This window comes from Macrobrachium rosenbergii, chromosome 50 (assembly GCF_040412425.1).
Source record: "Macrobrachium rosenbergii isolate ZJJX-2024 chromosome 50, ASM4041242v1, whole genome shotgun sequence".
Classification (NCBI taxonomy): Eukaryota; Metazoa; Arthropoda; class Malacostraca; order Decapoda; family Palaemonidae; genus Macrobrachium; species Macrobrachium rosenbergii.
The window spans coordinates 11,958,085-11,985,739 of NC_089790.1; the positions used below are offsets into that span (position 1 = coordinate 11,958,085).

The following is a 27,655-nucleotide window of genomic DNA, read 5'->3' on the forward strand; positions in this document are numbered from 1 at the left end:
AGATGGATTGGTGAATTCAAATGCTGTAGTAAATTTTCGGTCGGTCTCCCTTTCTTCCTTTCTTCCGTAACATTAAACGTGTGTAGAACATCTTTGACAAGGATGTAGAGTTTTTTTGTTTTTACTTATTTTTTGAGGGGGCCTTTTTCAAACGGCTCCTCATAGTTGTTAACATTTTCATCCTCAAAGTATTATTTCACTTTGCATAATTGCAAAGGTTTTTTGGGTTTCACTATCCGTTGTTAGATTTGTTTGCTTAACTACCTTTGGAACTAAACTGATGACGTCCTTTTATCATTTCACATCTACTCACGGAAAGGTCGTACTCAGAAAACGTCTCCTTCTTAACCAAGGCTTTTGGGGGGAAACTGAAGCAGCCTCAGCCTGTGTTAACGCAGGCCAGTGGAATTTGGCCTCCTTGTGGGTGATGATTTTGGTCCTGAGAAAAAGATATTTTACAAAAGTGTGAAAGTGTGGTTGACATGAATAGTCTGAGGGATTTATAATTCCAGACTGCGTATGCAGTGCCCCCATTACCATTGAGGACAGTGTCTCTTGGTGACGGAGATTCAAAGAAAATTTTATAATCGTTGCAACAATGAACCCCCTCTTACAGTTGTTTTATTTAGCATCATTGGGTCCTCTGAAATCATCCTATGGTAGACTGCAACAGTATCTCTAAAGAATTATTTACAGTGGTTTGAGTATTGAATCTCCACATTTCTCTTAATGATGTTTTTCCTATCATCCTCTTATTAGAAGGTTGTCAGGCCTGGTCTGCGTCATTGTTGACACATCTGTAGTTACAATAAGTGAATGCCTGTTTATGTAGTTGGGCATGGCCAATTGTGTGTAGAGATCTTATTCTCCTTCAGCAATTAAAGTGTTTGACATATGTAGGGGAGCTGTATACTCATTTTGGAATCTTTTTTTGTACTCTTAAACAGCTTTGTCTTTTAAATGAAGTTAAGTATATCTTAGTTTAACCAGACCACTGAGCTGGTTAACAGCTCTCCTAGGGCTGGCCCGAAGGATTAGACTTATTTTTACGTGGCTAAGAACCAACTGGTTACCTAGCAACGGGACCTACAGCTTATTGTGGAATCCGGACCACATTAAAAACGGACATGCGCTGGTTACTAGATCCAGGAGCTTCTGATCATTATGAATGATGCTAATTATATTATCTATGTGATAGTCATAACTCTTTGGATTAGGATGCTTACAAAAGATATCAACAAATAGGAAGCCAAAAAGGGGGTATCTTTGCTTCTGCATGCATCAACCGCAAGAAATCCTGTCTGTCGCTAAAAGGGAACTTCTTGGAGCACACTAGTCAGATTATGTCAGTAGAATTGTGAAATCATCATCTGTAAAAATTCGATGGACTTGACTGATCATCACATTAATAACTAATATTTCCCTGACAACTATGGGTAGGCTACCCCAGTTATGGATAATGTTGTGATTCCTCGTTGGGCGAGTGGGTTCCGTTCTCAGCTAGCACTCTGCTGGCCGCGAGTTCGAATCTCCGACCGGCCAACGAAGAATAAGAGGAATTTATTTCTGGTGATAGAATTCATTTCTCGCTATAATGTGGTTCGGATTCCACAATAAACTGTAGGTCCCGTTGCTAGGTAACCAATTGGTTCTTATCCACGTAAAATAAATCTAATCCTTCGGGCCAGCCCTAGGAGAGCTGTTAATCAGCTCAGTGGTCTGGTTAAACTAAGGTATACTTATGGATAATGTTATGAGTCATATAGTAGGCTTCAAGAAAGTGCTGGATGTATACCCCTTGACAGCCCATTACAGTAATCAGGCTTGTGCTCTCTTAACTTCACACGGGGACTACCCGTCATTATAGGCAACATTCGCTAAACTGACCAGCATCATAATTTCCATATGTCAGTCTTTCCGTTTGTTCTTCCGGTGGGCTTACAATTTACGATCATCAGTGAGGGTGTGACATTTTATATTGTCTTCGTATTCCTGAAATGGTTTGATGATACAGAGAACCATCTTTCCCCTCTCACTGAATTAACTTTGTTGATGTAGTATTTGAACTGTTGAGCTGCTTCTTCGCTAAGCCTCGACCTAGGGGAAAGGTTTTTTCCTTTTATGCGAAGTTAAGTGGATTTACCCGCTTCGTTTTTCTCCAGCGGACTTTATCTGTTTTTATACGTGGAGTATATAAACCATGTCTTTTAAAATAATTTGTAAGTATGCGGAAACAAGTTTAGTTTTGAACAGCAGTCGTTTTCATTGAAACCTGTGCCCTTAGAATAATGTATATATGAAATGTATATATATATATATATATATATATATATATATATATATATATATATATATATATATATATATATATATATATATATTTATATTTATATAGAATTTATTTCTAGACAATTTTTCCATAAAAATCGGTTCCAAATTCAAATTAGGGTATATTCTAGATATAGTTATTTCATTGTGGTGAAAAATATTGTTGTAATGGAAATTCAGCATTTAATCCAATCTGGTTTTTTCCCTTTTTTTGTAAATCCATGCAAGAAAATATCGGCATATCTTCATTGTCAAGGGTTATAAATATGTTTTAAACTGTATACATAAATTTAGACCACAGAACTTTCATATAGGCAGTATAGTCAGTATCCTGACAATACATAGCCTTATCACGTAACAGCATGAATCCCCAGTAAAAATTAAAATGAAAAAGAAATACCAACGCATGCCCAGGACATCAGTTTCCGATATTCAGGAGCGCTCGTTTCTTTTCCAGCGTCTTTCATAAAACTTGTTTACCCATCATGCATTCTCCCCATCGAAAAATCCCTCCCCCAAAAACAGCGCAGAAATTTCTCGATGACTGTCATCAAATTGAGGAACGATAGTGATGAAAGGAGGAACGCGGGTGATGTCAGTGAAGACGAAGCAGAAGATGAAGACTTCGCCAACCTTGACGCTTGTGGCTGGGCGGAGAGCCGCGGCAAAGATTGCTCATGTTCAGACTCTGGAACAGAAGTAGGCGCCAGAGGTGGTTTCACGGTCTTCCTCTTCCGCCGTTTCATCATCATCTTGAATTCGTGAGCCAGTTCTCTGCTGTCGATTCTTTGGGAAGGAGTCAGGAGGAGGAGGAGAAGAAGAAGAAGAAGAATTCAGTTTTTATTTTATAAAACCAGCTATTTCTTATGTATTATTATATTAAATTCTTTTACGTCAGTTCTCTGCTGTCGAATCTTTAGGAAGGAGTAAAGAGAAGAAGAAGAATTCGTTTTTATTTAATAAAAACAGTTATTTCTTTTGCACTATTATATTAAATTCCTTTATTTCATTTCTCTGCTGATGATTCTTTAGGTAAGAGTAAGAAGGAGAAGGAGTCGTTTTTATTTAATATTAATTCCAGTTATTACTTTTCTATTTTTGAATTATTTCACGTGAACAGATGCTCTCTCTCTCTCTCTCTCTCTCTCTCTCTCTCTCTCTCTCTCTCAGAAAATAAGGTTACATAGATGAGTAAATGTAGGTTCAAACCAGATATCTTTAGTTTGATTTTATTCACGTTTATTTTATGGCATTGATTAGTATTAAAGTATTCTTTGAAATTTTGGCCATATTCTTCCTAAATACGTGGATTAGTGTTAGATAGTTTCTTTTATTTATCTTCACAGGTCATGGTAATTTTCATTAAAAAAAACTAAGCACTTAAACCTGTTATTCACACCATCAGGGGAAACTTTTTGTCATATTATTATCATAAAAATTTATTAAAAAAATATATGCACAGGAATACTGAAATCTCAGAAACCCATTTCTTATCGTCGCGTCTTGAAAATTATTATCAGGTATTCATTTGAGAAATAAAGTTATAAGATATCCCTTATGGGCGTTTCTTGGAAAGGTCTTCACAGACAAGACTCGTCACCAGACATTTATTGAGAACGTTATCGTGATTGCGATATTTGAAACCATGGGTCACCTTCTGTTGAGGCATGTAGGTACAACAGCCAACATCTCATGAACTCTCTAACTTTTCGATTTCGTTATATTCATGGATACCTTTAACTCTGAAAACAGTGAATGTTTATTTTGGAATGAAATGAAGAGAAACTCGTCCGTCATGCCAGAAGTCGAATTGTGGTTAACATATTCACGGAAGGGACTTTATTTAAGGCATATTTATGATATATATTTATATATATATATATATATATATATATATATATATAATATTTTATATATATATATAACTGAATAATATTTTATAATCATACATATGTACATATTTATAATATATGGAATATGTATAACTGAATGAAAATATGAATATATGAATATATAAATAAAGATAAAATCCAATGTTTCCCTTTCCTTCGTGGATTTTATCTTTATATATATATATATATATATATATATATATAGAGAGAGAGAGAGAGAGAGAGAGAGAGAGAGAGAGAGAGAGAGAGAGAGAGAGAGAGAGAGAGAGAGAGAGATTACCTGGACTGTGAACTGCCCATCCTTAGTCTGACAAAGTGATGTTTAATGGTGTGATTTCAAGGAATCAAGACCTTTAGGTTCACAATGATTTCCGGGAATCAGGCCTTTGCGTTTACATTGATATTAATATTTACACATATTTTTTGATGTAGATCTTGAAATCACGTTCACGGTGACTGTACAATACTTGAATTTCTTAACCCTAGCGGCGGCAGTAACCTGATGTGATGCCAGGTTTAACAACCATAAATCAATCAGTCAGTCTTAACCCAAAACAAATTTCCCTTTCAACAAAGCTGACAAGTCTGGAGTTCTGCCATATGGTAGGAATTTTTTTTTTTTTTTTTTTTTTTTTTTTTTACAAAGCTGATAAGATTGAAAATCGGCGTGCGAAAGTACTTTCCTTTTAATCTATTGCCCTTTTACCCTGCCGGATAACACTAAAATTTTCATCAAAACAAAAATTATTTTCCCTTTAAAGAAGCTCATAGCGTTAGAATATCGTTATTCTGGAAAAAAAATTCCCTTTAAACTAAAATAAAAGGACTGAAACGTTGTCACCAGAACCAGTTTTATGTTAAGCAACGCTAACAAAACAAAAATTTCGTCAAGGGAAGAAAATGGGTCTGTTTTCCTGTTTATTTCTAAACCATTACATTCCCTTTACTTATATTCATTAACTTGTGCCTGTGATCCCCTCTTTGTCAGCTGCCCTGAACAGTTAGCCCTTGTCTCGTACCATAAACTTGATGATGATTGAGCTCTTTAGTTTCTTTAATACGTTTGTAATGATATCACTATCTTCGTTTCAAAAGGCCGGGTTGTCATCACTAATAGGGGAATTCCAATGATGTACATTTTCCTTGCGTTACCAAGGAGGCTTGCCCTTTCTCGGTCTCTGCACCATTGCGTCGGTAGTTACTCGTAAGTTTTTCCAAACAATAACCCGTTGTTATAACTGCACCATTCAGTTATTCTGGTTTATAACTTCAATTAATTTTTGTCTTCAGGAATGGTGTCAATCAGTTTTACATTGATCCTACGTTCAAAATAATTTTCTTCGTTTATCAAAACATATCTTCAGAGATTGTGAATTCAAGTTGCTGTAACGTAAGGTTAGAGTTTCTGAGGCACATATTTTACTAAGTTTTTTCACTATTATGTCAAATTCTTCAATACTGTTTGATTAGAATGTAAGTCAAACACACAGTAATCAATAGTATGGAGGAGATTATACCAACATAAACCAGAATTAAAACGTTTTTATAAGTACAAATGGATTCATGGTGCATGTATTTATCATCAGAATGCCTAAATATCAAAAGAAGGCCTGAAGTGAATATTTTTATAATTCTTACGTATCTACCTTACGCCTCTCTGGCCTTACAATCTGTGATAACAGTTTATCATTTGACAAAGAAGCCAACAAACAAACAGCTTCCGTAATTTTAGATTTCCCAAATGGCATGAAACGAAACGTCAGCAAGTTCCCTGAACCAAAAATAGTGAGAATCATCATCATCATCATCATCATCATCTTCGCCTCCAAGACTGTGCGAGGGAAAGGGCTTGAATATATTGGTGTTTTTGGGGAAGGTCCTTGAAGGTGCGTTTATTTCATAAATGTTCGGGAACGATTTTATCCCTTCTTTAAACTTATTTTAAAGGATTCGTGCATTCGTGATCGACGATTCATATATATATATATATATATATATATATATATATATATATATATATATATATATATATATATATATATATATATATATAGATAGATAGATAGATAGATAGATAGATAGATAGATAGATATATATATATATATATATATATATATATATATACATATATACATATATATATATATATATATATATATATATATATATATATATATATATATATATATATATATATATAAAGTGCACAAACATGTTGATACATAAGACATCATCCTCATACTGTAATTTCCAATGGAAACTGTCAACGATCATTCAGATATCTATGTGAGGAAAATACGAACTTTCAAGCGAAGTTTACAAAACCTTGTCTTTTAATAGAAACGTAAAAATAGGGTTCGGCAGAGGCACCTCACCAGTTAGAGCCATCAATGCAACCGTGTCATTTTCATTTGGAATGATTCATAACCCACTGCCTGACAATTTGATCCTTATACGAGTTAGCACAAAGTTGCGTGTCCTTGCAAGTGACCTAAAGTTATTGTCGCTTCTCGTTCCGCGCTGGATCGTCGAGTCTTGCTTCTCACTGATATTTGCTGTAGTTCTGCATGTGATAAGTTTTCGCTTTATAGCTGGAAATGTTACAGATATACTAATGCAGCTTCTTATTCTTGCAAGATCTATTTCAGGTGTATTCAGACATGATCACATATGCGTGCATATCCTCTCGTCTGTCAGTATTGTTTCAAATTAACATTAGTAATTTGTTTAATTTCCACGCTTTTAGCTTGCCGTTATTTCAGAAAAAAGTCTTCAGTGTTACACTTTATACGTATCTATATATACTGTACATATTATATATATGTGTGTTTGTGTGTACATACATACATACATACATACATACATACATACATACATACATACATACATACATACATACATACATACATACACATTTATCCATCTGGAATGTCATGCAACACTGATTTTCCAGTGGAAGTGAAAAGTATTTTTCTGTGTTAATGTTGTCTCTACTGTTTTGTCTCTTTGTACGTAACGCTGAGCAACTTGGATGCGAGTGCAGACCGTTGCTAGCTGAAACTTATTCTTCCATTTAACCGCCAGTTACATTAACACTCATATACATCGCGTAAAAAGTCATTTACAGAGTCATCTATGGTGACATGCCGGAGAACTTGCTAAGAGAATACGTTTGAAGCCAACGTCTGGTAGACTCTTACGTGGCACAGACTTCCGAGCGGAAGAAGTGCTTTCTGTCATGGCGGGATCAGTATTCTCCTTGTGTCAGATGTTCTGAATCTCACTTTTGTCATCCTAGTGTTATTCATTCCATGTACTCCCCATTGTGGGTGCAAATCAGCCACATTCGTTCTTCAACCACCCATATTAAAATGAATTGTTTCGCTAACTTTCCTTATAATTTTATAACTCGACTTTTGGTAACATTCATTTTCACTTTTCAGATTCTTTCAGTCATTTTAGCAGTTTCCCTTCACTATCCCCAATCAATACTGTCAGTCTGCATATTCTAACACATACTTAATTTTCATCGTTACCTCATCAAAACTCTTGAATTGTTCTCAACATTTTAGCTTCTATACTACATCATCGACACGCTGTATTTTATATTTCATCTGTCACTTTTGTGGCAAGCTTTTCTTAGGTCAGCGTCTGACTTTCTTCTCTCACACACACAGCTCTTCCCCTTCCAGTCGTTTTGTCTTGTTTTAAATTTCTAAATCAAAATCACATCTTATCCTTCTGGTGTACTAAATAATGTTTTACTTCTGTAATTTTTGTTGTCATCTTTGTCACCTTTACCCTTATACAGAGGATCATCTGTTCCTCTCAGCTATTCCTCTGAAACATTTGCCTCGTCCTGATGTACCGTACACATCCTGGTCAACAGTAGTAACAGAACCCATCATTTTTCAGGTTTCTGCTGCCCGCCTTGATACCTCAACCATAACTGAAGGAAGATTCATAAATTTACATCAGCCTCTTCCATCTCTGCATTATGTGCCTCTGCTTATCTCCTGCCATTCACACTTAATCTTCATAATACTCATTCCATCGACACAGGATTGCATTCTTGTCAGACAGCATCTCTCCATTTGTATCATTAACCATTTTCTTTATCTTTATTTTACTAAAATAAAAATTTTTTTCCATGAAGGACTCTTATCGTTAAGTCTGTGTCAAATGACGACTTAAATGGCAAAAGCTTCCTTTTACTTGATATTTCGTGGGAAGATTTTCCCTCCGTTTCGGGGAATAAAGAATGGAGTGATTTGTCCGTAGACTTATTCCACTCTGAGGATCCTTGGCCGAGTGTTCATTTAAACTTCAATTTCATAATGTTGTAATCCTCCTCCTGTTACTGTGGGTGTTTCTGCTACTCTCCGTGATGCAGTTTCTCTTATCATTTATTTTTCTCTTGATTTTTTCTTTTTTTTGGTAATTGTGTAAACGAGATTAATTACTAAAGTGACTCCGTCGTGTATAGTGGTTTGCTATGACCAGTTAGGTTTAATTAAACAGTAATAAAGTGAAAGTTGGTTTTAACTATAATAAGGCATGTTTTGTTCGTTAAAGCAAAATAAACGCGAAATTTCGTACTCAGGTGAAAGTTAAAGTATTTTTATTCGATTGACCATGCGTATGTATTTATATTATATATATATTATACATGTGTATATATATACGTATATATACATATATGTGTAATATATATATATATATATATATATATATATATATATATATATATATATATATATATATATGAATATATATATATATATATATATATATAGAGAGAGAGAGAGAGAGAGAGAGAGAGAGAGAGAGAGAGAGAGAGAGAGAGAGAGAGAGAGAGAGAGCAGTGTATGATATACATGCATAATTCATAGCCACTTTATTATGTGTATATGTTTGTAATCACTTCTGTATATGAATATATGCATATGTAATACCTATCATGAACTGCATCCCACAGTATACCCCTCATGGAATGCAATGCTCCTACATTAAGGACTACATAGACCACTGAGTGAAGTAAACTCTCGCTGTCTTACCTGAGAATAACCTTCCGGCCGTTGGAGGCGGCAAGAGGCCGGTTATTTGAGGTGATGGCCGAACCGTCCCAAGATTGCATTTCTCTGAGGCTTTCCATTTGGCTCCTGGAGATGTGGCCCGTCTGTCCGAAAAAATGGAGACTTTGTGTGAGTGAAGAGATTCTTTTATTTCAACAGAGAATCGAGAGAGGTCGAGTTTGCTCCTAATTCTTTTGCCCTGTTGCCCCAGTTCTAGAGTACGTTTGCTGGCGTGTATTTTAGTTTGGTTATTCAGAAGTAATGTTTTCATATTGAATTTGTTCGTTATGTGTATATGTATGTATATATATATATATATATATATATATATATATATATATATATATATATATATGTATGTATGTATATGTATATATATATATATATATATATATATATGTATATATATATATATATATATATATATAAATGTCTATAATATATATGTATATATAATTGTATATATAATTATATATATATATATATATATATATATATATATATATATATATATGTGTGTGTGTATATACATATAAATATAAGGAATTGTAAGGAAATAAATAAAGAAATTCTCCTTTTCAAGTGGGATTCGAACCCACACTGTGAAAGAGACTTTTTCATTTCAAGCATAAATACATTTTTCGAATTCAGATACGTGTTTCATTGAGCCGGAAAAACTCTTCCTTATGACGTCGTAATATTGAGCGTATTGTACTTTATTAACAGAATTATGTAAATTCAACAAGTCACCTTTACCAATGAGCCTTATAATTAGGTACCGATATTGTGCCCGTAGATCGAGTCATTAAGTGTTGAGGTTTATATGAGTGCTTACTTACATCGTCTATATTTCGCCGGTTTTAGATACTTAGGTTTGGTGTGTTTCCTTAAGTTTTTACTTAAGGCTGATTCTTATCACTTCGGTGAATTGATACTGAACAGTAGCTCACTATCAGCTGGGTTTGCGTTTCTTGTTCACGTGCGGATCTTTTTTCTTTGGTTTATTTGAAGTGATCAGCACCAGAGGAAAGTTTCGGATAAAATTGACCTTTACTTTTTATGCTGCTGCTTGATGTCTTTGTTGCTGCATTGCTTGGGAAATGTCTAGAGAACTGACTGTTGTGTTTTTGTATTTGTAAGTCTGAGAGAGAGAGAGAGAGAGAGAGAGAGAGAGAGAGAGAGAGAGAGAAAGGATGAATGATACCTTTGAATGATACCTTTGCAGAAAAGGTTGGTTTAGCTATATTTCCCAGACTTGTATTACTAACTGAATTTCACTTTTGCAGGTCTGATTCTGACTCATGCCGTGACAAAACTCACTGACAGTTTCTCATGGACACAAGATAACTGAACATCCCTAACACCGCATTATTATGAGGAGAAAGGTAAGTGCCCATGCACTGGTTCACCTACTGCTGTAGTTACTTTATTTATTTATTTATTGGTAAGAAGGTCAGTCGTTTAGAGTTAGCTATTAGGAAAAATCCGAAATTTTAAGAAACAAAATAGTATTAAAAAACTGTAACGGCCAATATGCTTCTTACAAATATTGACTGTCTGGGACTTATTAAGATGATCAACTTTTCAGACTTAGGTTTAGTCAGGATATTGGCTTTAAAGTCACTAAGAACTTTGGCCAGGGCAGTGTCTTTGATCTGATATTAAAAATTCATATACAAGGCCGTCAGGGAACTTGGAGCTCTTGCCAGCAGTTTCCGTTATGTTTATTTCTAAAATGACCCAACTGATGCATTTCCATAAAGGTTTGGATACCTTAGCGCGACCACGTCCTATTGTCAATAGGTTTCTGTAGTTTTGGGTAGTCTTTCTTTCCAAACAATTCCCTGTTGAATATTCATCGAGTTCCTGCACTGGAACAGAGACTGGAAAGTCCTTATCTCTTACGTTTTTCATTGTTTAATAAGTTCATAAGCCTGACAACATGATTTATTGTTATCGAATTAAACCTAAGTGAAACATTATGATAAAGTTTAAAATTCGCGTGTGTATTCCGGATGTTAAATCTGGTATTGATCAGTCGTAGCATTTGCTTTTATTTCTTTTTTGTTGACTTTTATTTATTTAGTTGTCACATCTCATGAATTTAGATGCATACACGCTGCCTACTTTCATTTTTTCGATTGCCCCAGAGTTTAATTGACTGACTGCATTAAAGCCACCACCTCTGCCAGTAGAAAGGAAATTCGGAATCGAAATGAGACAAGCTGTGTTTCAAAGGGACGTGCATACATTCACAGCTCCCCACCTCGTGAGTCGCTCCATCTAAGAATAGCTTATGCGGCAACAGAACGAGCAAAAGCACAGGACGTTAGTTTGAATAAAAGCTTCCGGACATTTCTCATTTCCTTAAGCGCTCTCGGCACATTTCATTTCGGAAAACGCTCATTCCTGGCCGTATTTCAATCGACGCTTACTTATTCTTATTTATTTTTTTTCATTCGTTGTATGGCGCTGCTTTCTCTTGCCCATTAATCCTCCCAGGTTACGGAAGATAACATGAAATCTTAAAAATATCTAAAGATTGAAACTTAATAAAAATGAATATGGTAAGCAGTGGGCAACGTATCGGTGATGTTTTTGGTTGTGGGTTGGGGAACCCGTAGACTTTTTCTTCTAATTATTGTGAATTGAAGACTTTGGTATGTCAATGTGATTGTGGTAGGTTAGGTTAGGAATATGTTTTTTATTATATATATATATGTATATACATATATATATATGTTATATACATATATTTATATATATATGAATACATATATATATATATAATTATAAGCTGTTATTCTATATATATATATATATATATATATATATATATATATATATATATATATATATATATATATATATATATATATAACTGGTTATGTTGTCGTTTTAGAAACGTCAATTTAAGGAGGAACAGGATAGCCAGAAGACGTGGTAAAATTGCAGACATTATTTCTTAGATATATAACAGAGGCACAGCCGAGCTTTCGGGAATACATGACTTTTCCCATCATCAGGGTCACTTATCTATAGAATGCATTAAAAATAAAGAGAACCCGTAAGAAAACTATACTGATTGATTAATCTAAAAGTATTAAAACAGTTATAATTGACAACACTTTAAAATACATTATAATAAAAAGTAAAAAAGGAACATAAAAACTAAGTTAACTGCAAATCAAAACTGACAGAAGAGCAGTCACTAAGTAATAAGAGTTTACGCACTAAACAAAATCGTCAAATAAAATCAATGAGCAGATAGATACTTAGAGAAAAAAAAACATGAATATATTCAAAATAATAATAATGCTAATGTACAAAATACTGGAGAACCAACTGTTCATTTAGTTAAATGACAACTGGGCGAGTTAGAAGACTGGGAATGGAAGAGGATAAAATGGTGTGGATAAAAAAAAAAAAAGCAAACTATGCAATGAACAATGGAACAGAGGTGGTTTGGCCATTGAGCGTTGATGATTGTTGTTTAATATGGAGGGACTATTAAAAGAGAAGCTAGTGGCTGTTTTTTTTGTTTGTCCGAGTATTTGAAAATCACTGTATTGTATGTCCAGGTCTTATCTCAGGTCCCATTTGGTTTTTGGTCCTCATACTAAGGCCATTCAGCAGCCCCCAACTGCCATCCATCCTCCAGCCTCAGGTGCAGGTCCAGGTCTAATTTCAGGTCCCATTTGGTTTTTGGTCCTCATACTAAGGCCAGGGAATTTCCAGCAGCCCCCCAACTGCCATCCATCCTCCAGCCTCAGGTGCAGGTCCAGGTCTAATTTCAGGTCCCATTTGGTTTTTGGTCCTCATTCTAAGGCCAGGGAATTTCCAGCTGCCCCCCAACTGCCTTCCATCCTTGAGCCTCAGGTGCAGGTCCAGGTCTAATTTCAGGTCCCATTTGGTTTTTGGTCCTCATTCTATGGCCAGGGAATTTCCAGCAGCCCCCCAACTGTCATCCATCCTCCAGCCTCAGGTGCAGGTCCAGGTCTAATTTCAGGTCCCATTTGGTTTTTGGTCCTCATTCTAAGGCCAGGGAATTTCCAGCTGCCCCCAAACTGCCTTCCATCCTTCAGCCTCAGGTGCAGGTCCAGGTCTAATTTCAGGTCCCATTTGGTTTTTGGTCCTCATTCTAAGGCCAGGGAATTTCCAGCAGCCCCCCAACTGCCATCCATCCTCCAGCCTCAGGTGCAGGTCCAGGTCTAATTTCAGGTCCCATTTGGTTTTTGGTCCTCATTCTAAGGCCAGGGAATTTCCAGCTGCCCCCCAACTGCCTTCCATCCTTGAGCCTCAGGTGCAGGTCCAGGTCTTATCTCAGGTCCCATTTGGTTTTTGGTCCTCATTCTAAGGCCAGGGAATTTCCAGCTGCCCCCCAACTGCCTTCCATCCTTCAGCCTCAGGTGCAGGTCCAGGTCTAATTTCAGGTCCCATTTGGTTTTGGTCCTCATTCTAAGGCCAGGAATTTCCAGCAGCCCCCAACTGCCATCCATCCTCCAGCCTCTGGTGCAGGTCCAGGTCTAATTTCAGGTCCCATTTGGTTTTTGGTCCTCATTCTAAGGCCAGGGAATTTCAGCCTCAGGTGCAGTCCAGGTCTTATCTCAGGTCCCATTTGGTTTTTGGTCCCCAACTGCCATCCATCCATCCAGCCTCTGGTGCAGGTCCAGGTCTAATTTCAGGTCCCATTTGGTTTTTGGTCCTCATTCTAAAGGAATTTCCAGCTGAACTGCCTTCCATTCCAGCATTTGGTTTTTGGCCCTCAACTAAGGCCTTCCAGCTGCCCCCCATCCTTCCATCCTCAGCCTCAGGTGCAGGTCCAGGTCTAATTTCAGGTCCCATTTGGTTTTTGGTCCTCATTCTAAGGCCAGGAATTTCCAGCAGCCCCCAACTGCCATCCATCCTCCAGCCTCAGGTGCAGGTCCAGGTCTAATTTCAGGTCCCATTTGGAATTTTTTTGGTCTCATTCTAAGGCCATGGAATTTCCAGCAGCCCCCAACTGCCATCCATCCTCCAGCCTCTGGTGCAGGTCCAGGTCTAATTTCAGGTCCCATTTGGTTTTTGGTCCTCATTCTAAGGCCAGGGAATTTCCAGCAGCCCCCCAACTGCCATCCATCCTCCAGCCTCTGGTGCAGGTCCAGGTCTAATTTCAGGTCCCATTTGGTTTTTGGTCCTCATTCTAAGGCCAGGGAATTTCCAGCAGCCCCCAACTGCCATCCATCCTCCAGCCTCTGGTGCAGGTCCAGGTCTAATTTCAGGTCCCATTTGGTTTTGGTCCTCATTCTAAGGCCAGGAATTTCCAGCAGCCCCCAACTGCCATCCATCCTCCAGCCTCTGGTGCAGGTCCAGGTCTAATTTCAGGTCCCATTTGGTTTTTGGTCCTCATTCTAAGGCCAGGGAATTTCCAGCAGCCCCCAACTGCCATCCATCCTCCAGCCTCTGGTGCAGGTCCAGGTCTAATTTCAGGTTCCATTTGGTTTTTGGTCCTCATTCCAAGGCCAGGGAATTTTCAGCAGCCTCCCCCCCCTGCCTTCCATCCCTCAGCCTCTGGTGCAGGTCCAGGTCTTATCTCAGGTCCCATTCGGTTTTTGGTCCTCATTCCATGGCCAGGGAATTTCCAGCAGCCCCCCAACTGCCTTCCATCCTCCATAGTTATTGTTTGATATATATATATATATATATATATATATATATATATATATATATATATATATATATATATATATATATATAACAATGATATTTATGTTCCGATTCGGCCTTTTGCCGAAGACTGCTTGTGGCAACACATTTTTTCTCATCGAATTTACTGAGCAAATCTTCCAGAGTCTTCAGGGGGGGAAAAAAGGTTTCTTTAATTTTATCACGAAAATTCTTATTTTTCCCAACTTCGCAAGAATTCGAGGTTTCAATTCTGCTTTTTCTTATTCTGAGGCCGATCCCTGTGCAGAATCTCTAGCGGCTCCGTGAGGCTTTGGTCTTTGTCGGAAATGCCGTATGTGTGTGAATATATACATATGGGCTCCCTTTATTAGGTGGAATTCTGTTTTAACAGAAAATATTTTATAACCATAATACACACACACAGCATATATATATATATATATATATATATATATTATATAAAGGACCGTGTGTCGAAAGGCCTAGCAACCATTCCATTGTTTCACCCTTCCTTCGTGGCATTTGCCTTTATTTATACATTCATCATGTTCCACATCTTCGCGATTCAGATGTACATTATATATATATATATATATATATATATATATATATATATATCAGATATATATATATATATATGTGTGTGTGTGTGTGTGTGTGTGTGTATATGTGTGTGTGTGTATGTGTGTATGAATAAACAAAGGGCACATTCGTTCTTCGTTAATTCCGTGTTGTGAAATCGTTACATAATTTTATGATCTGGTCCCTGTTTTGCACAGAAGAAAATAAGTAAATAAAGCGATCGGTTAATCATGTGATTAAATAAAAAAATTAATAAAGTAAGGATCACCTCAGACAAAGGAGCAATTTAAAGGGCAAGCCCTAAAATCCATTCTTCTGCAACAGCAGGTAACGTTCTTACCTTCCGGATTACCATCCAGGTAGCAGTACCTGATGGGCAAACGTCAGGTGTAATCGAGCCAACTGACCCTTTGTACTCATAATAGGTCGATGCATCCCCCATCAGGTGACGTATGTCCGGCGATCTGATTCTCTTGTGTCCGAGGGGTGCCTGGGCCTAGATTAAGAAAAAGACTGATTTTATTTGACATAGTACTTATACATTTTTGTATATATTGTTTGAGTGGTTTTCTTATAGGTGTATTTTTTTATTATGATTTTTTCATTTTTTAGGAGCTGGTGGTTATGTTTGTTTTCTTCATTTAACCCCCCCTCCAAAAAAATGTGATTGAATATGTACTTTCCTCTTACATTTTTTTGGGGTGGAGGGGAATGAAAAAGAAAAAATGTTTTTTGGGGGCAAGAGAAAGAAAGACACTATCTAAAATTGTGAAAAATATATGTAGCAGTAAAAAAATTTTGTTTATTAAGCATTTTTATAATTTGATTTTAAGAAGTGAATAGAAGTTACTATTAAAAAAAATCACTGAACATTGCCAACAGATAAATTAATATATTTCGTTCATCAGTAACGGTAATTCTTTGAAGCCAGCTGATAGCTTTAAATAAACCAGTCATTCTATTTATAAGTTACATTTTTTTGCACCGCGTCGATGATGCCTGCCAGATGTTTGTTGTGTCTTATCTGATACCCATCCATTGGATCCAGCGTGATCTCCTCTGACTCCGGTTCCTGTAAACAAAAGGCAAAAGATATTGGAGCTCTTCTTCTTCTTCATCCTATCGTGTGATTGGACTTTGGGTCAAGTTTCTTCCTCATTAATTATGCCTCTTTTCAAGTTCCTGAATTTTATGACCGAGAGTTTTATTCATTTATCTATCCCAGATTTGAACTTTTGGTCTGTTATCTACCTCAGTGTTGATATTGTTCAGTTTTCAAATTTCTTAACGTTTGGTTGAAATTTTCTTGCACGAAATTAAAAGTTTTTCATCGTTGTATTATTTTGGCATCTGTATATGATAATTTCCTGTCCGGTAATTGTATAAGGGAGTTTGGTCAGGGAATCACTAAATGCTTGCTTTCTCTCTCTCCTGCAATTATATCAAACCTATCAAAATTATGAGAGGTGACTCTTTGCGAAAATTGTTGAAACCAGTTATCACAATTCATGCACGATCATTTAAGAAACCCTCATGGTGTCTTTTAAGTGATTACTAAATTAATATAATTCCAAATTGTAGATAGATATAAATGAATGAATTAATATAATTGCAAATTAGTTGAAGAACGATGAGAAATGACAAAAATTATGACAGGATGTTTTTTTAACGCTGCTGACCTGGAAGAATTTGGAAACCATCACCAGTCCATCATTTTTCGTCATAGCCTCCTGGAAGGTCTTGTATTTAGAATTGTAGTGCATCAGCTGCATTTCCAGAGGGAAACTAAGTCCCCCAAGGTGATGTTCTGAGCCCCATCTCAGTTGTATTGCCGCGAGATAGTAACCATTCGTTAGATTGCTTCCCACCAGTTCCCATTCTGGGGATCTTGTTGGGTACAGAACCTGTGGCAATGGAAAGTAACAGAATTCTGTGACAGATTAATGATAATGGCATTAAGATGCATGTTTATAGTTGTGGAATATAGAGTGCGTATTTGGATTCATAGGTTACTGATATTTTTTAGATGGCTCACATTAATATTGGAATTGTATATTTCACCCGACAGAAAGGTAATTTCGTGTGATTATATGATCGTTTATATTGCTGACTGTGTGTGATTGCAGTTGTAAACGGTGTTCATGGCAAAAATCATGAAATGAAAGGTAAAATCATTTCCACTAACTAGTCACACCTTTAAGACGCCTCCGTCATTGACTACTTTGGCTCCTTTGCAGTGGCCAATTGGCCTCCATTGCAATGCAGGGGAGTAGTCTGCATCGGATTGCATCAGATATAGATCAATCGGTGACGACGGTTCTTCGTCTGGACAGCTTAATTCTATCATCGTTTCTTCCGCGTCGATTTCATTGTCACTTTCGGAAGTGATGTAAATATCTGGAAAATCTGTGCACGTTTCGTGGAGTTCTCGACTTCTCTCGCACGATGCCGGTACTTCCATAGTACCTCCTCTGAAATGTAAAGGGTAGGAAGTAGTTCAGGTCAGTTATTTTGAAGTTGAAGGTCAAGTCTTCCTCTTTGGCAGAATGGTTCTTTATATCGTCTCGTTCTTGTTCCATTAGGGATAAGAGCCATTTTTCATTCTACCTTCCCTTTTACTTTTTCTGTCAACCCTTTAGCACAAGGATATTCTGTTCTGTCCCGTCGGAAGTTAGTTATCCCTGAAAAAGTCAATTGCTACTCACCTAAATGGTTCTTTATTTCAGTTTATTCTTGCTCCATTGGAGATAAGACTCATTTTTCATTCTACCTTCCCCTGTGCTTTTTCTATCAACCCTTTAGCACAAGGATATTCTATTCTGTCCCGTCCCGTCCCGTACCGTCTGAGGTTCGGTTATTTCTGAAAACATTAACTGGTTCTCACCTAGAAAAAATGAGCCTGCCTGAGAGAGACTGGGGCGGCCTAAAGTTGTCCGAAACTTGGTGTTCTGGGTGAGACGGCATCACTAGTGACCGAAGTCCCTCGAGAAACTCCTCTGGAACTGACACTACCTCGTGGAAGACGGTCCAGATGACGTTTTCCGTGCAAGGAGGCGTTGTCAGAGATCCTTCGTACCTGCAGGGTGATAATCCACAGAGAGGATTTGGTTTGGAAGGTCTAGCTAAGATTTACCTCGGCTACTCGTTCATTTGTGTTGTTCTAGACCACCTCATTCGTCCTGGCGTACACTGCTGCATGGTCACTTCTTTTGCCTTACCTCTGCACTTCAAACAATATCCATTCGTTAAGCTTCTTTATAAACTTCTAAACCATTATCTTCACCTGTAGCCCATTTACTATCATTCCTTTCATTGTGCTGTTTTCACTTCTCTACCATCAAAACCTCTCATTTTAACCACATTCATAGCCACATTTTTAATTATTGCTCTTTAACTAAAACTACTTTCTGTTTTCAATTTTACTGTAACAAGATGATAATCAGGTGTACCTTAAGTCACCCTATCTTACCATTACGTTCATCAACTTGCTTTTCCATTGATTCTCAACTACAAATGTGAACTAACGTCATTTCTTGTAAGTCTTTCTATTTTTTAAGTATATATACATATATGTATATATATGTGTGTGTATGAATACGTACGTACATACATACACAGACATATATTTATATATATATATATATATATATATATATATATATATATATATATATATATATATATATATATATATATATTATATTTATATATATATATATATTTATTTTCATGTATTAATAAAATGCAAATAAATAAACAGATAAACGTTTTTAACATGTAGCATGTTTTTAAGAAAAAAATATGCGATTTGTTCTCCTGCCGGAAATGGTTTGAATATGCTGGAGATCTATGAATACTGAGTATTTCGTCTTTCTTTACACAAGCAATTTGAATAATATTATGATGTTTATTTAATATATAGTAATAATTAAAAAATGAATATCATGTCATAGTTAAAATGCAATGATGTTTCCGGCCAAAGAAATGGATTAATCCACAATAACAGAATGATTTCGAGTGAAAGTTAAAAATAGAATCCACCCATTCGAAGAAGCAAAAGAAAATATTTACTTAACAATGTCAGCTACGCTCACACATTAACAAAACGAAAAAATTTAATAAAAAGTTGCTCAACAAAGTCACATGAAAGATCTTAACGCTCAACAACGCACTGAAATCACCAGACCTGTAAAACCTGCTCGTGTCGAACGGCAGCATTTGTCTCAAGTAGACGGGCGTAGGGCGTCCCTCTCCCTCGGCGTTGTCGTGGGGCGTGATCATGTCAAACCAATGATGCGATGACACTTCATGCTCCTCCCTGGTGTAACTACAGGCGCCTGGCACTGGCACCGTGCCAGCGGCGAAGTAGTAATCGGCCCTAAAGAAGATGTTCTCTAAAATTGCAACATTCCGCCTCGGGGGAACTTGGGGATAGTCTTTTTGGAATTCGGGTAATTGTGTTTATATTTATGTATATGTGTATGAATTTTATATATATATATATATATATATATATATATATATATATATATATATATATATATATATATATATATATATATATATATATATATATTATATATATATATATATATATTGTATATATAAATATGTATATGTGTATATATATATATATATATATATATGTGTATATATATATATATATATATATATATATATATATATATATATATATATATATATATTTATATATATATATATATATATATATATATATATATATATATATATATATTTATATATATATATAGTTTATGCAGTTTACATTTTAAGAAAATATTTATAAAAGGAAGAAAAACTGAAAGACGTTAGAACATAATGTATGAAACCTCACTTTTGATAATGATGTAGGTATAAGGGCTAATTCCTGTGGAAACATTAAAATGAATTAAAGTTCTACTTTTCTGCTTTTCGTTTTGAGGACTTCGTTCGAATTCATCAGCACCCAAGACGCACTTTCAGCAGTTTCTTTAAAGCACTCGACACTCATGGATGAGAGTCAATGTAAATATTTTATGGAAATTCCAAAGTTTAGGGAAACCATTCTACGCTAGTAGTTGCGTCGCCAGTCGTGCTGCTGAGATAACTGTCAGTAACAGGGTTAAATTTTGAGACTTGAGCTAACCATAGGCTCTGGCAGTTGTACGTCATTGTGAAATTTTCAGAGATTCAAAGTAGGAGTCTTGTTCCTCAGGTTATTAATGGATTTTCATTCAAATTGTGGGGAGAAGGGTGCTGCAGGTTGTATTTTGAGATTTGGGATTTTCTAAATAGTAGTTATGACTTTTAGATAAATGACATGAGAAGAAGGATTCGGACCTGTAAATAACAAATTCCTGTAAAATTGGAATAGTTATGGACTTTTCAGATGCTTCCGATCGGCTTTTAGGTACTACTCTCAAATAGGGAGACAGGGTCTGATATAATTTTAGATAAACAATCAAATTATTATTCCAGAAACATTAGTCAACATTAATTAAAGTAATATTTCAAACAATGTAGATCACCATCAATGTAGATCACCATCAATAAAAAAAATCATTTCAAATACACAAATTATTATATCCAACACAGGTCAGCAGTAATCGTATTTTTTGTCAAAATCCCACATTGACCATTTGACCACCAGCTTGGAAATAGTGCAATTATTTCTTGCCTGTGTTTTATCTTCCACTAATATCCACTCATTCCCAACTCCCTTCTCAGAGTTGTCATCCTTAGAGGCCTGGGTCTCCAACTCATTAGAGTCCAAGAGACAGTATCCTGTACTATTCACTGGACAAGACCCCGTCACAATTAACTTTGCAAGCACTTCGTTCATAGACAATTTCAATTAGCTTTACATATTTAACAGGAATTATTGGTACGAGAAAACTGTCAAATACCTTCTCATAATCAAAGAAAGTCATCAGATAGGGAGTCTTAATTCAATATACCTCTGCTCAGTATAACCTAAATCAAATATTTGACTTTTGCAATCCTTGCCTTTACTAAAACCATCCTGTTCATCCTACAGCTGTTTATAAATTTTTTTCCAGCCTGTTGAAAATAAGACACTATTCTACAGTCAGTTTACAGACCTCTTTGATAGTTCTTCCATCTGTGTCCTGATTCATATCATGGGTTACTGGAGTTTAATTTTTTAATCATGAACTAGTTATAGCCATGCAGTGCCCTAAGGAGAATAATGCCTGTCCCAAGATGCACAGAAAACAGAGAGGCATCGTCCTAAAATAAGAACTTTGAAGATCAAGAAGTAATTTCAAGAAATCTTCAAGAGCAACCAACAAAATCAAACAACTAGATGAAATCAGGCAGCTTTGAAGGACAGAAACCAAATTAAATTAGCTTTTCATGACAGCTGTAAAAGTCAATATAGTATAACCAAAAAAATGTCCAGCAGCTATTAAGGACAAAAAGCAAAATCAAGCAGCTTTCAAGGACAGCATACAAAACAAAGCAGTTTTCAGTAGCACAGAATAAAAACAAGAAATTTTTAAAAACAGCTAAGAAAATCTAAAAATTTTTAAGAAGCAAAAAATCATTCCCCAAGAACAGCGAACAAAATCGATAAATTTTGATGTTAACATACAAAACCAGACTTCGTCTAGGACGGCAGAATAGAATCAGTCACGCTCTAAGACAAACGAACAAAATCAGTCAATTTACAAGGCCAGCAAACAAGGTGAAGCAGCTGCCAAGGAAAACAAAACAAAATTAGGCAGCTCTCAAGTAGGTTTCTGCCACAGTAGACAAAATCAAGCTTTCAAAAACATTAGACAAAATTAATAACATTTCAAAAAAAGCAGACGTCATCATGCAGCATTTAAATACTGTACACAATCAAAATTAGTGAACTATCAAGACAAGCAAACAAAATCAGATGGCTCGCAAAGGAAAATAAGTTAAATCAGACCCCTGTCATGGGCACCAAGTAAAATCTGGAAACTTCATAGAACAGCAAACAAAATTCGGGAGTTCTCCGAATGCCAGAAATCCCCCATAAGGAAGCAGAAGAGGTGAAGAGCATCCTGCGAAATCATTAAACTTTCTCAGGGACACAAAGTAAAAGCAGACAGCTTTCAAGGGAACCAGACACAGTAAGCAGCTCAAAAGTACAACTGATATTATCTAGAAACTTTGCAGTTATCTCTGAAGGGCAAGCACAAAAATTCAGGAGCTTTCTAAGCGACAAAAAAAAGCATCAAGAAGCTTAAAAATAAGAAAACAAAGATAAAGAACTTATGGGCCAAAAATTGCACTTTCTAATGAACGAAAAGCAAAAGTAGGCGGCTATCAAGGACAGCATAAAGTACCAGCTACCTTCTCAAAGGTTACTGACAGCATTATCTTAAACAACTTTTAGGGACAGTAAAGGGAATCGTCTTAGAAAAAAGAAATTCAGAAAGTGAAATCTTTCACCAGATAGTAATTTTACTTGTCACGAAATTTCATTGAACTCTCTGTCGCAAATCACGAGAAGAGAGACTTGGTAAATATTATTATTATCATTTTTCTTTATTGAAGGCCACCTAATTGATGTTCAAAAGCAGTCACTCACAAGAAAGACACCCACGATAACTAATCATAACTCGTAACTCTTCAGGGCAAGCCTTCGCTGGGCTTTCCTTGATAACATATTACATCAGTCTGTAATTACAGTGTATTGCATTACATGAAAGGGTACAGTTTGCCATTCCTTTCAGTCGTCAAGATTAGTGGAATATTCTTCAGCGCGTATGTAAAATTAATATTTCATTTTATGACCACAAACAGAAATTTTGCCTGGGCTGTTAAGAAAGGATCAGAAAAAATGTAAATTGAGGAAGGAGGAAATTCTGGAGAAAAAAAAATCCGTGAAGATCTGCAGAATAGAAATGTTTGCTTTAACAAAGTGTTTACTTTGTCATTACGTAGTTGCACAGCAGGGAATCCATCAACCCCTGTCATGTCAGATTCGATATTTGCGTACGGGAATCTAATCAGTACCTTAATGAGAACTTCACGGGGAAATGAGGTTATTTATTTGGAAAATCGGTTAACATCTTTTAAAGCTACAGGCGTTTTCCCATTTAAAATTTTAGTGTTTTTTTATCTTTTCTTTGAATGCGATTATTATATTATTATTATATATATATATATATATATATATATATATATATATATATATATATATATATATATATATATATATATTATATATATATATATATATATATGTATGTATGTACGTATGTATGTATGTATGTATGTATGTATACATACAGTGAATAATGAATACAGTGATAGTTTTTTTTCTTTTCGAAAAATTCCAATTTATTTGAATGTTGCTTAAGAACTAACAGGTAGAAGACTCTGTATTCTTAATTATACCTTTCCTGAATTTGGTCCGAAAATCAATGTACACTATCAACTGGCAGCACCTCCATCTTCATCTTATTTGGGTTATTTTGCATTATATATATATATATATATATATATATATATATATATATATATATATATATATATATATATATATATATATATATATATATATATATATATATAAATCTCGATTCCTTTCCATTCACTTATGCGTGAAAAGCGATACACAAATGATTCCTAACCATATGCCTTCATTAGCCCATTACCTCATTTTGACCGCTTAAAACTTATATTTTAATCTTATTTTGTTTATACTTACTTAGAATAAGTGGCATGAGCATCCAAGTGTGAATGGCGCCACGTTGCGTGCGCAGGCGCCAGCCAGATGCCAAGTACCGCCAGTCCGTCCGAGTGTTTTAAGGCCTCTTGTATGGAGCCATATCTGGATTGGGAAAGATCACTGTTAGGGCAGTTCCCTTTGAAATATGACTGTCGTTGCTTATATATGGTTTTTATGAGGAACTGTTTATGCCTTGAGGATTTGAATCCTATGCAAATATATATATAAAGCTGCTGGTAGGTGATTTATGTTGAACTGATACATGTCCTGAAGAGACTCTCTCTCTCTCTCTCTCTCTCTCTCTCTCTCTCTCTCTCTCTCTCTCTCTCTCTCTCTCTCTCTCATATCAGCAGTTTTTAAAAGAATTTCGTTAAGTACAGCCATTGCAATAGTCATGGAAGACTGGTTTTTCTCTGTTTAAGACTGAAATACGCCGTACATAAGGATTAGCTTGGTATCCCGGAACTTGGGAGATACGTCATACTTTACGGAATTAAGCATGTCAGATACTTTTTATCATGTTGTTTCTTTGTCTGGAACAACTTCCTCTGGGCCGCTCTCGGAAAAGGAAAGATTGCGCCTCTTCCGTCGAATGTCTTATTTTATTTGTTCCAGTAAAAGCTGCCGAGGAGGCCGGCCTAATGCCCAAAATGGGAAGGATATGAAAAGTGAAGAGGTTTCAGGTTTATAGGACGTTGCAGGTAGAAGGTGAGCCAAGAGGCTGTGACCTTTCCCAACAGCGTTCCCTTGAATATGAAGTAAATGATGAAAAAATAAATGTAATATTAATAAGCGTACATATTTGTAAATGTTTGGCAGTTCAGAAGAAAAAAACTGGAAAAAGTAAGGGCAAAGGGCCAACGACGCTTTAAAGTTTCATGACAGGTACTCTTAAATAACGAGCAGTGGCATCCATAACGCTACAAGAAAGATTCTCCCATAGTCTGATTTTAAACAGAATGAAAGACCCCTGTTGGTGACATCGTGACACAGAATTTTGGATGTTGAATTCTGCTAGGCTGGTAATTGCGCGTTCATTCCAGAGGCTTGGTCACTGCAGGAAGTCGAATATGGCCAGGGAAGATGATCTTGCAACGGTGAGATAAATCCTAATTACACCGGTCTTACGGCTGCAAGTGTGTTTCAAACATGAATGTGAGGACTACCCTAAGGGAAAATGAGGTTGTATCCTGATAATGATTTTAACACTTTTCAGTTAACACACTGAGTGAGTACTTAATTACCCGTGCTAATATTACAGGAGATCATTGGTAGCTCTGCTAATCGTCCAGAAACACAAAGAGCTGAACAGTGTTACATGATTTTCCACAGATTAGTTAAAGTACTTATGTACAGGAAGCAAATACTCCATGCACTCTTGGGACATCAAAGAGACCGAGAATAAAGCATCAAAATGATGAAAATAGGAAAGCGAGACCCAAAAGTACCATAATGAAAAATTGGTTTCAGATCCTTTAACTTTATGGGAAAAGAAAGCAAAGGCTCATCATCATAAATTCCTATCCATCTAATTGCTTCATTAATCTTTTAAACAACGCAGGCCGAAGAATTATCGGCTTCCTATATCCATGACTTGAATAACAATGGAGTTTAATACCACTGGGTATTTTGCCAAGTATTAAAGCCATTGTTTTTGTGGTATATGTAAATATGGCGGTATAGAAATGTAATTAAATGTTGCACAATAGTACATGTGTCTGTATGTATATACGGGGAATAGTTTAAGTGAAAATGCTGATATCCTTTAATGTATTTATGTTGAAATATATATATGTGTGAATAAAATTGTAAAGAGCTAAATGAAATTGAAGAAAAGACTGCTAATATTCTGTGGCTCCACTGACTAAGAACAACGCACGTTGATTGGTGTTTTCTTTTGAAGACAAAACCATTCCCAAAAAGTAAAGGATAGGAATAGAACTGAAATGGTTAATGAATCCCACAATTCCAGTTTGAAATGGGAAAAATGTCCTTTGAGACTGAGTTCCCAAAACAAAACATTTGGAAGAGTGAAGCCAAATGTATGCCATGTTGCCGATGAAGACAGCAGCCTTCAGAAGATTGTAACTTTGGTCAAATCTCCGAGAGTGACAGAAAGCAGAATACTTTTGAAGTAGGAATACGGGCTTGAGATTAGAATTGATTTAGTTATACCGAGCCAGGATAACTTATGTTACATTTTCATCAAAGTAGAGACTAAGATGATACGGTTTCCATAACAACTGAGACGCGCATGAATCACTCATTGTCAAATCAGAGCTAGAGTTCATGTATTCACCATTACAAAGATTCCCCAGTATTTCGAGACATAAAGAGTCAGGCTTATAAAATGATTCTTCGAATTCATTCTACCTGCGGTATCTGCATCAAATAGGCGTGATAAAGATAGTATTAGCAGGTGAGTAAAATATCTTTGGAGTTAATGGAATAGTTATTCATTGCACCGAACGCTTTATTCGCTAAGTTGAGATCGTTGAAAAACCTTTGACTCGATTCTCTCTTAAAGTTTTCAGGGAATGTTAGTCAGTATTTCCGTTTCGTCTTTCAATCGATCCAGATCTAATCTAGAATTTTCATGCAAATTCTCGCAACGGTAAACTCGTGGGTGACGAAAACAAGCTTCAACAGAATTATGCTCGGAATTGAATCACTGACAAAGCAAGAACCTGGTATAAAGCATTGGGTACAATGAATAACTTCCATCAATTCCAAAGACCAGTTACTCACTAGCGAATGTTATCTTTATTACACATTTTGGTGCAGATACCCCAGATAGAATTAATTCGAAGAATCACTTTGTAAGCCTGACTATTTCTGTCTCGAATTACTGAGGAACCTTTGTAATGGTGAATACTGGAACTCTAGATCTAACTTTACAAAGCGTGGTTTATGGGTGTTTCAGATGTCATGTAGATCGTATCATTATAAAGAGTTAAACCATTCCCTTTCTGTTTTCTGTTGCACCCAGGTAATTCTTAACCTCTTTTAATATTTACTTTTACAGTAGTGCCCTACCTCACTTCGAGGAACAGCTAGCTGTATTCTGTCCTGGAAAGAATCAATCACAGTTTGCACATGCCTTTGATCTGGATTCGAATGCGCTGATTATTATTATTATTATTATTATTATTATTATTATTATTATTATTATTATTATTATTATTATTATTATTTCTCCCAAGAACTCTTCCTCATGATCACATAATTCCAGGAATGGCTGTGCTACTTGGAAAGACTTACCCCTACGATCAGGAAATTATAGATAACGATAAATTGTACCCTTGAAATTGAGCCAATAGTCCTTCTAAACGACCTGAAGTTTATATATGGAGCCTATTTAAGGAGAAATATTACTCTGGAG

General features: G+C 36.0%; 2 protein-coding genes across 10 annotated transcripts in view; one reads left to right on the forward strand and one right to left on the reverse strand.

Moving 5' to 3' along the window:
- LOC136832603 (uncharacterized) overlaps positions 1–27,655 on the forward strand; it is a 198,766-nt gene that overhangs the window by 89,282 nt on the left and 81,829 nt on the right. The window contains exon 3 of the mRNA XM_067093794.1: positions 10,583–10,681. The gene's annotated coding sequence lies outside the window, so the exon portion shown is untranslated. The remainder of the gene's footprint in view (positions 1–10,582; positions 10,682–27,655) is intronic.
- LOC136832601 (uncharacterized) overlaps positions 2,498–27,655 on the reverse strand; it is a 56,900-nt gene continuing 31,742 nt past the window's right edge. For all 9 annotated transcript variants that reach the window (XM_067093788.1, XM_067093783.1, XM_067093791.1 and 6 more), the window contains 9 exons: positions 24,253–24,375; positions 19,732–19,923; positions 18,430–18,621; positions 17,740–18,016; positions 17,225–17,449; positions 16,519–16,617; positions 15,886–16,041; positions 9,279–9,400; positions 2,498–3,114 (listed from right to left, as the gene is read on the reverse strand). In XM_067093788.1, coding sequence (XP_066949889.1) covers positions 2,805–3,114; positions 9,279–9,400; positions 15,886–16,041; positions 16,519–16,617; positions 17,225–17,449; positions 17,740–18,016; positions 18,430–18,621; positions 19,732–19,923; positions 24,253–24,375 — 1,696 coding nt within the window. In that variant the 3' untranslated portion in view covers positions 2,498–2,804. The remainder of the gene's footprint in view (positions 3,115–9,278; positions 9,401–15,885; positions 16,042–16,518; positions 16,618–17,224; positions 17,450–17,739; positions 18,017–18,429; positions 18,622–19,731; positions 19,924–24,252; positions 24,376–27,655) is intronic.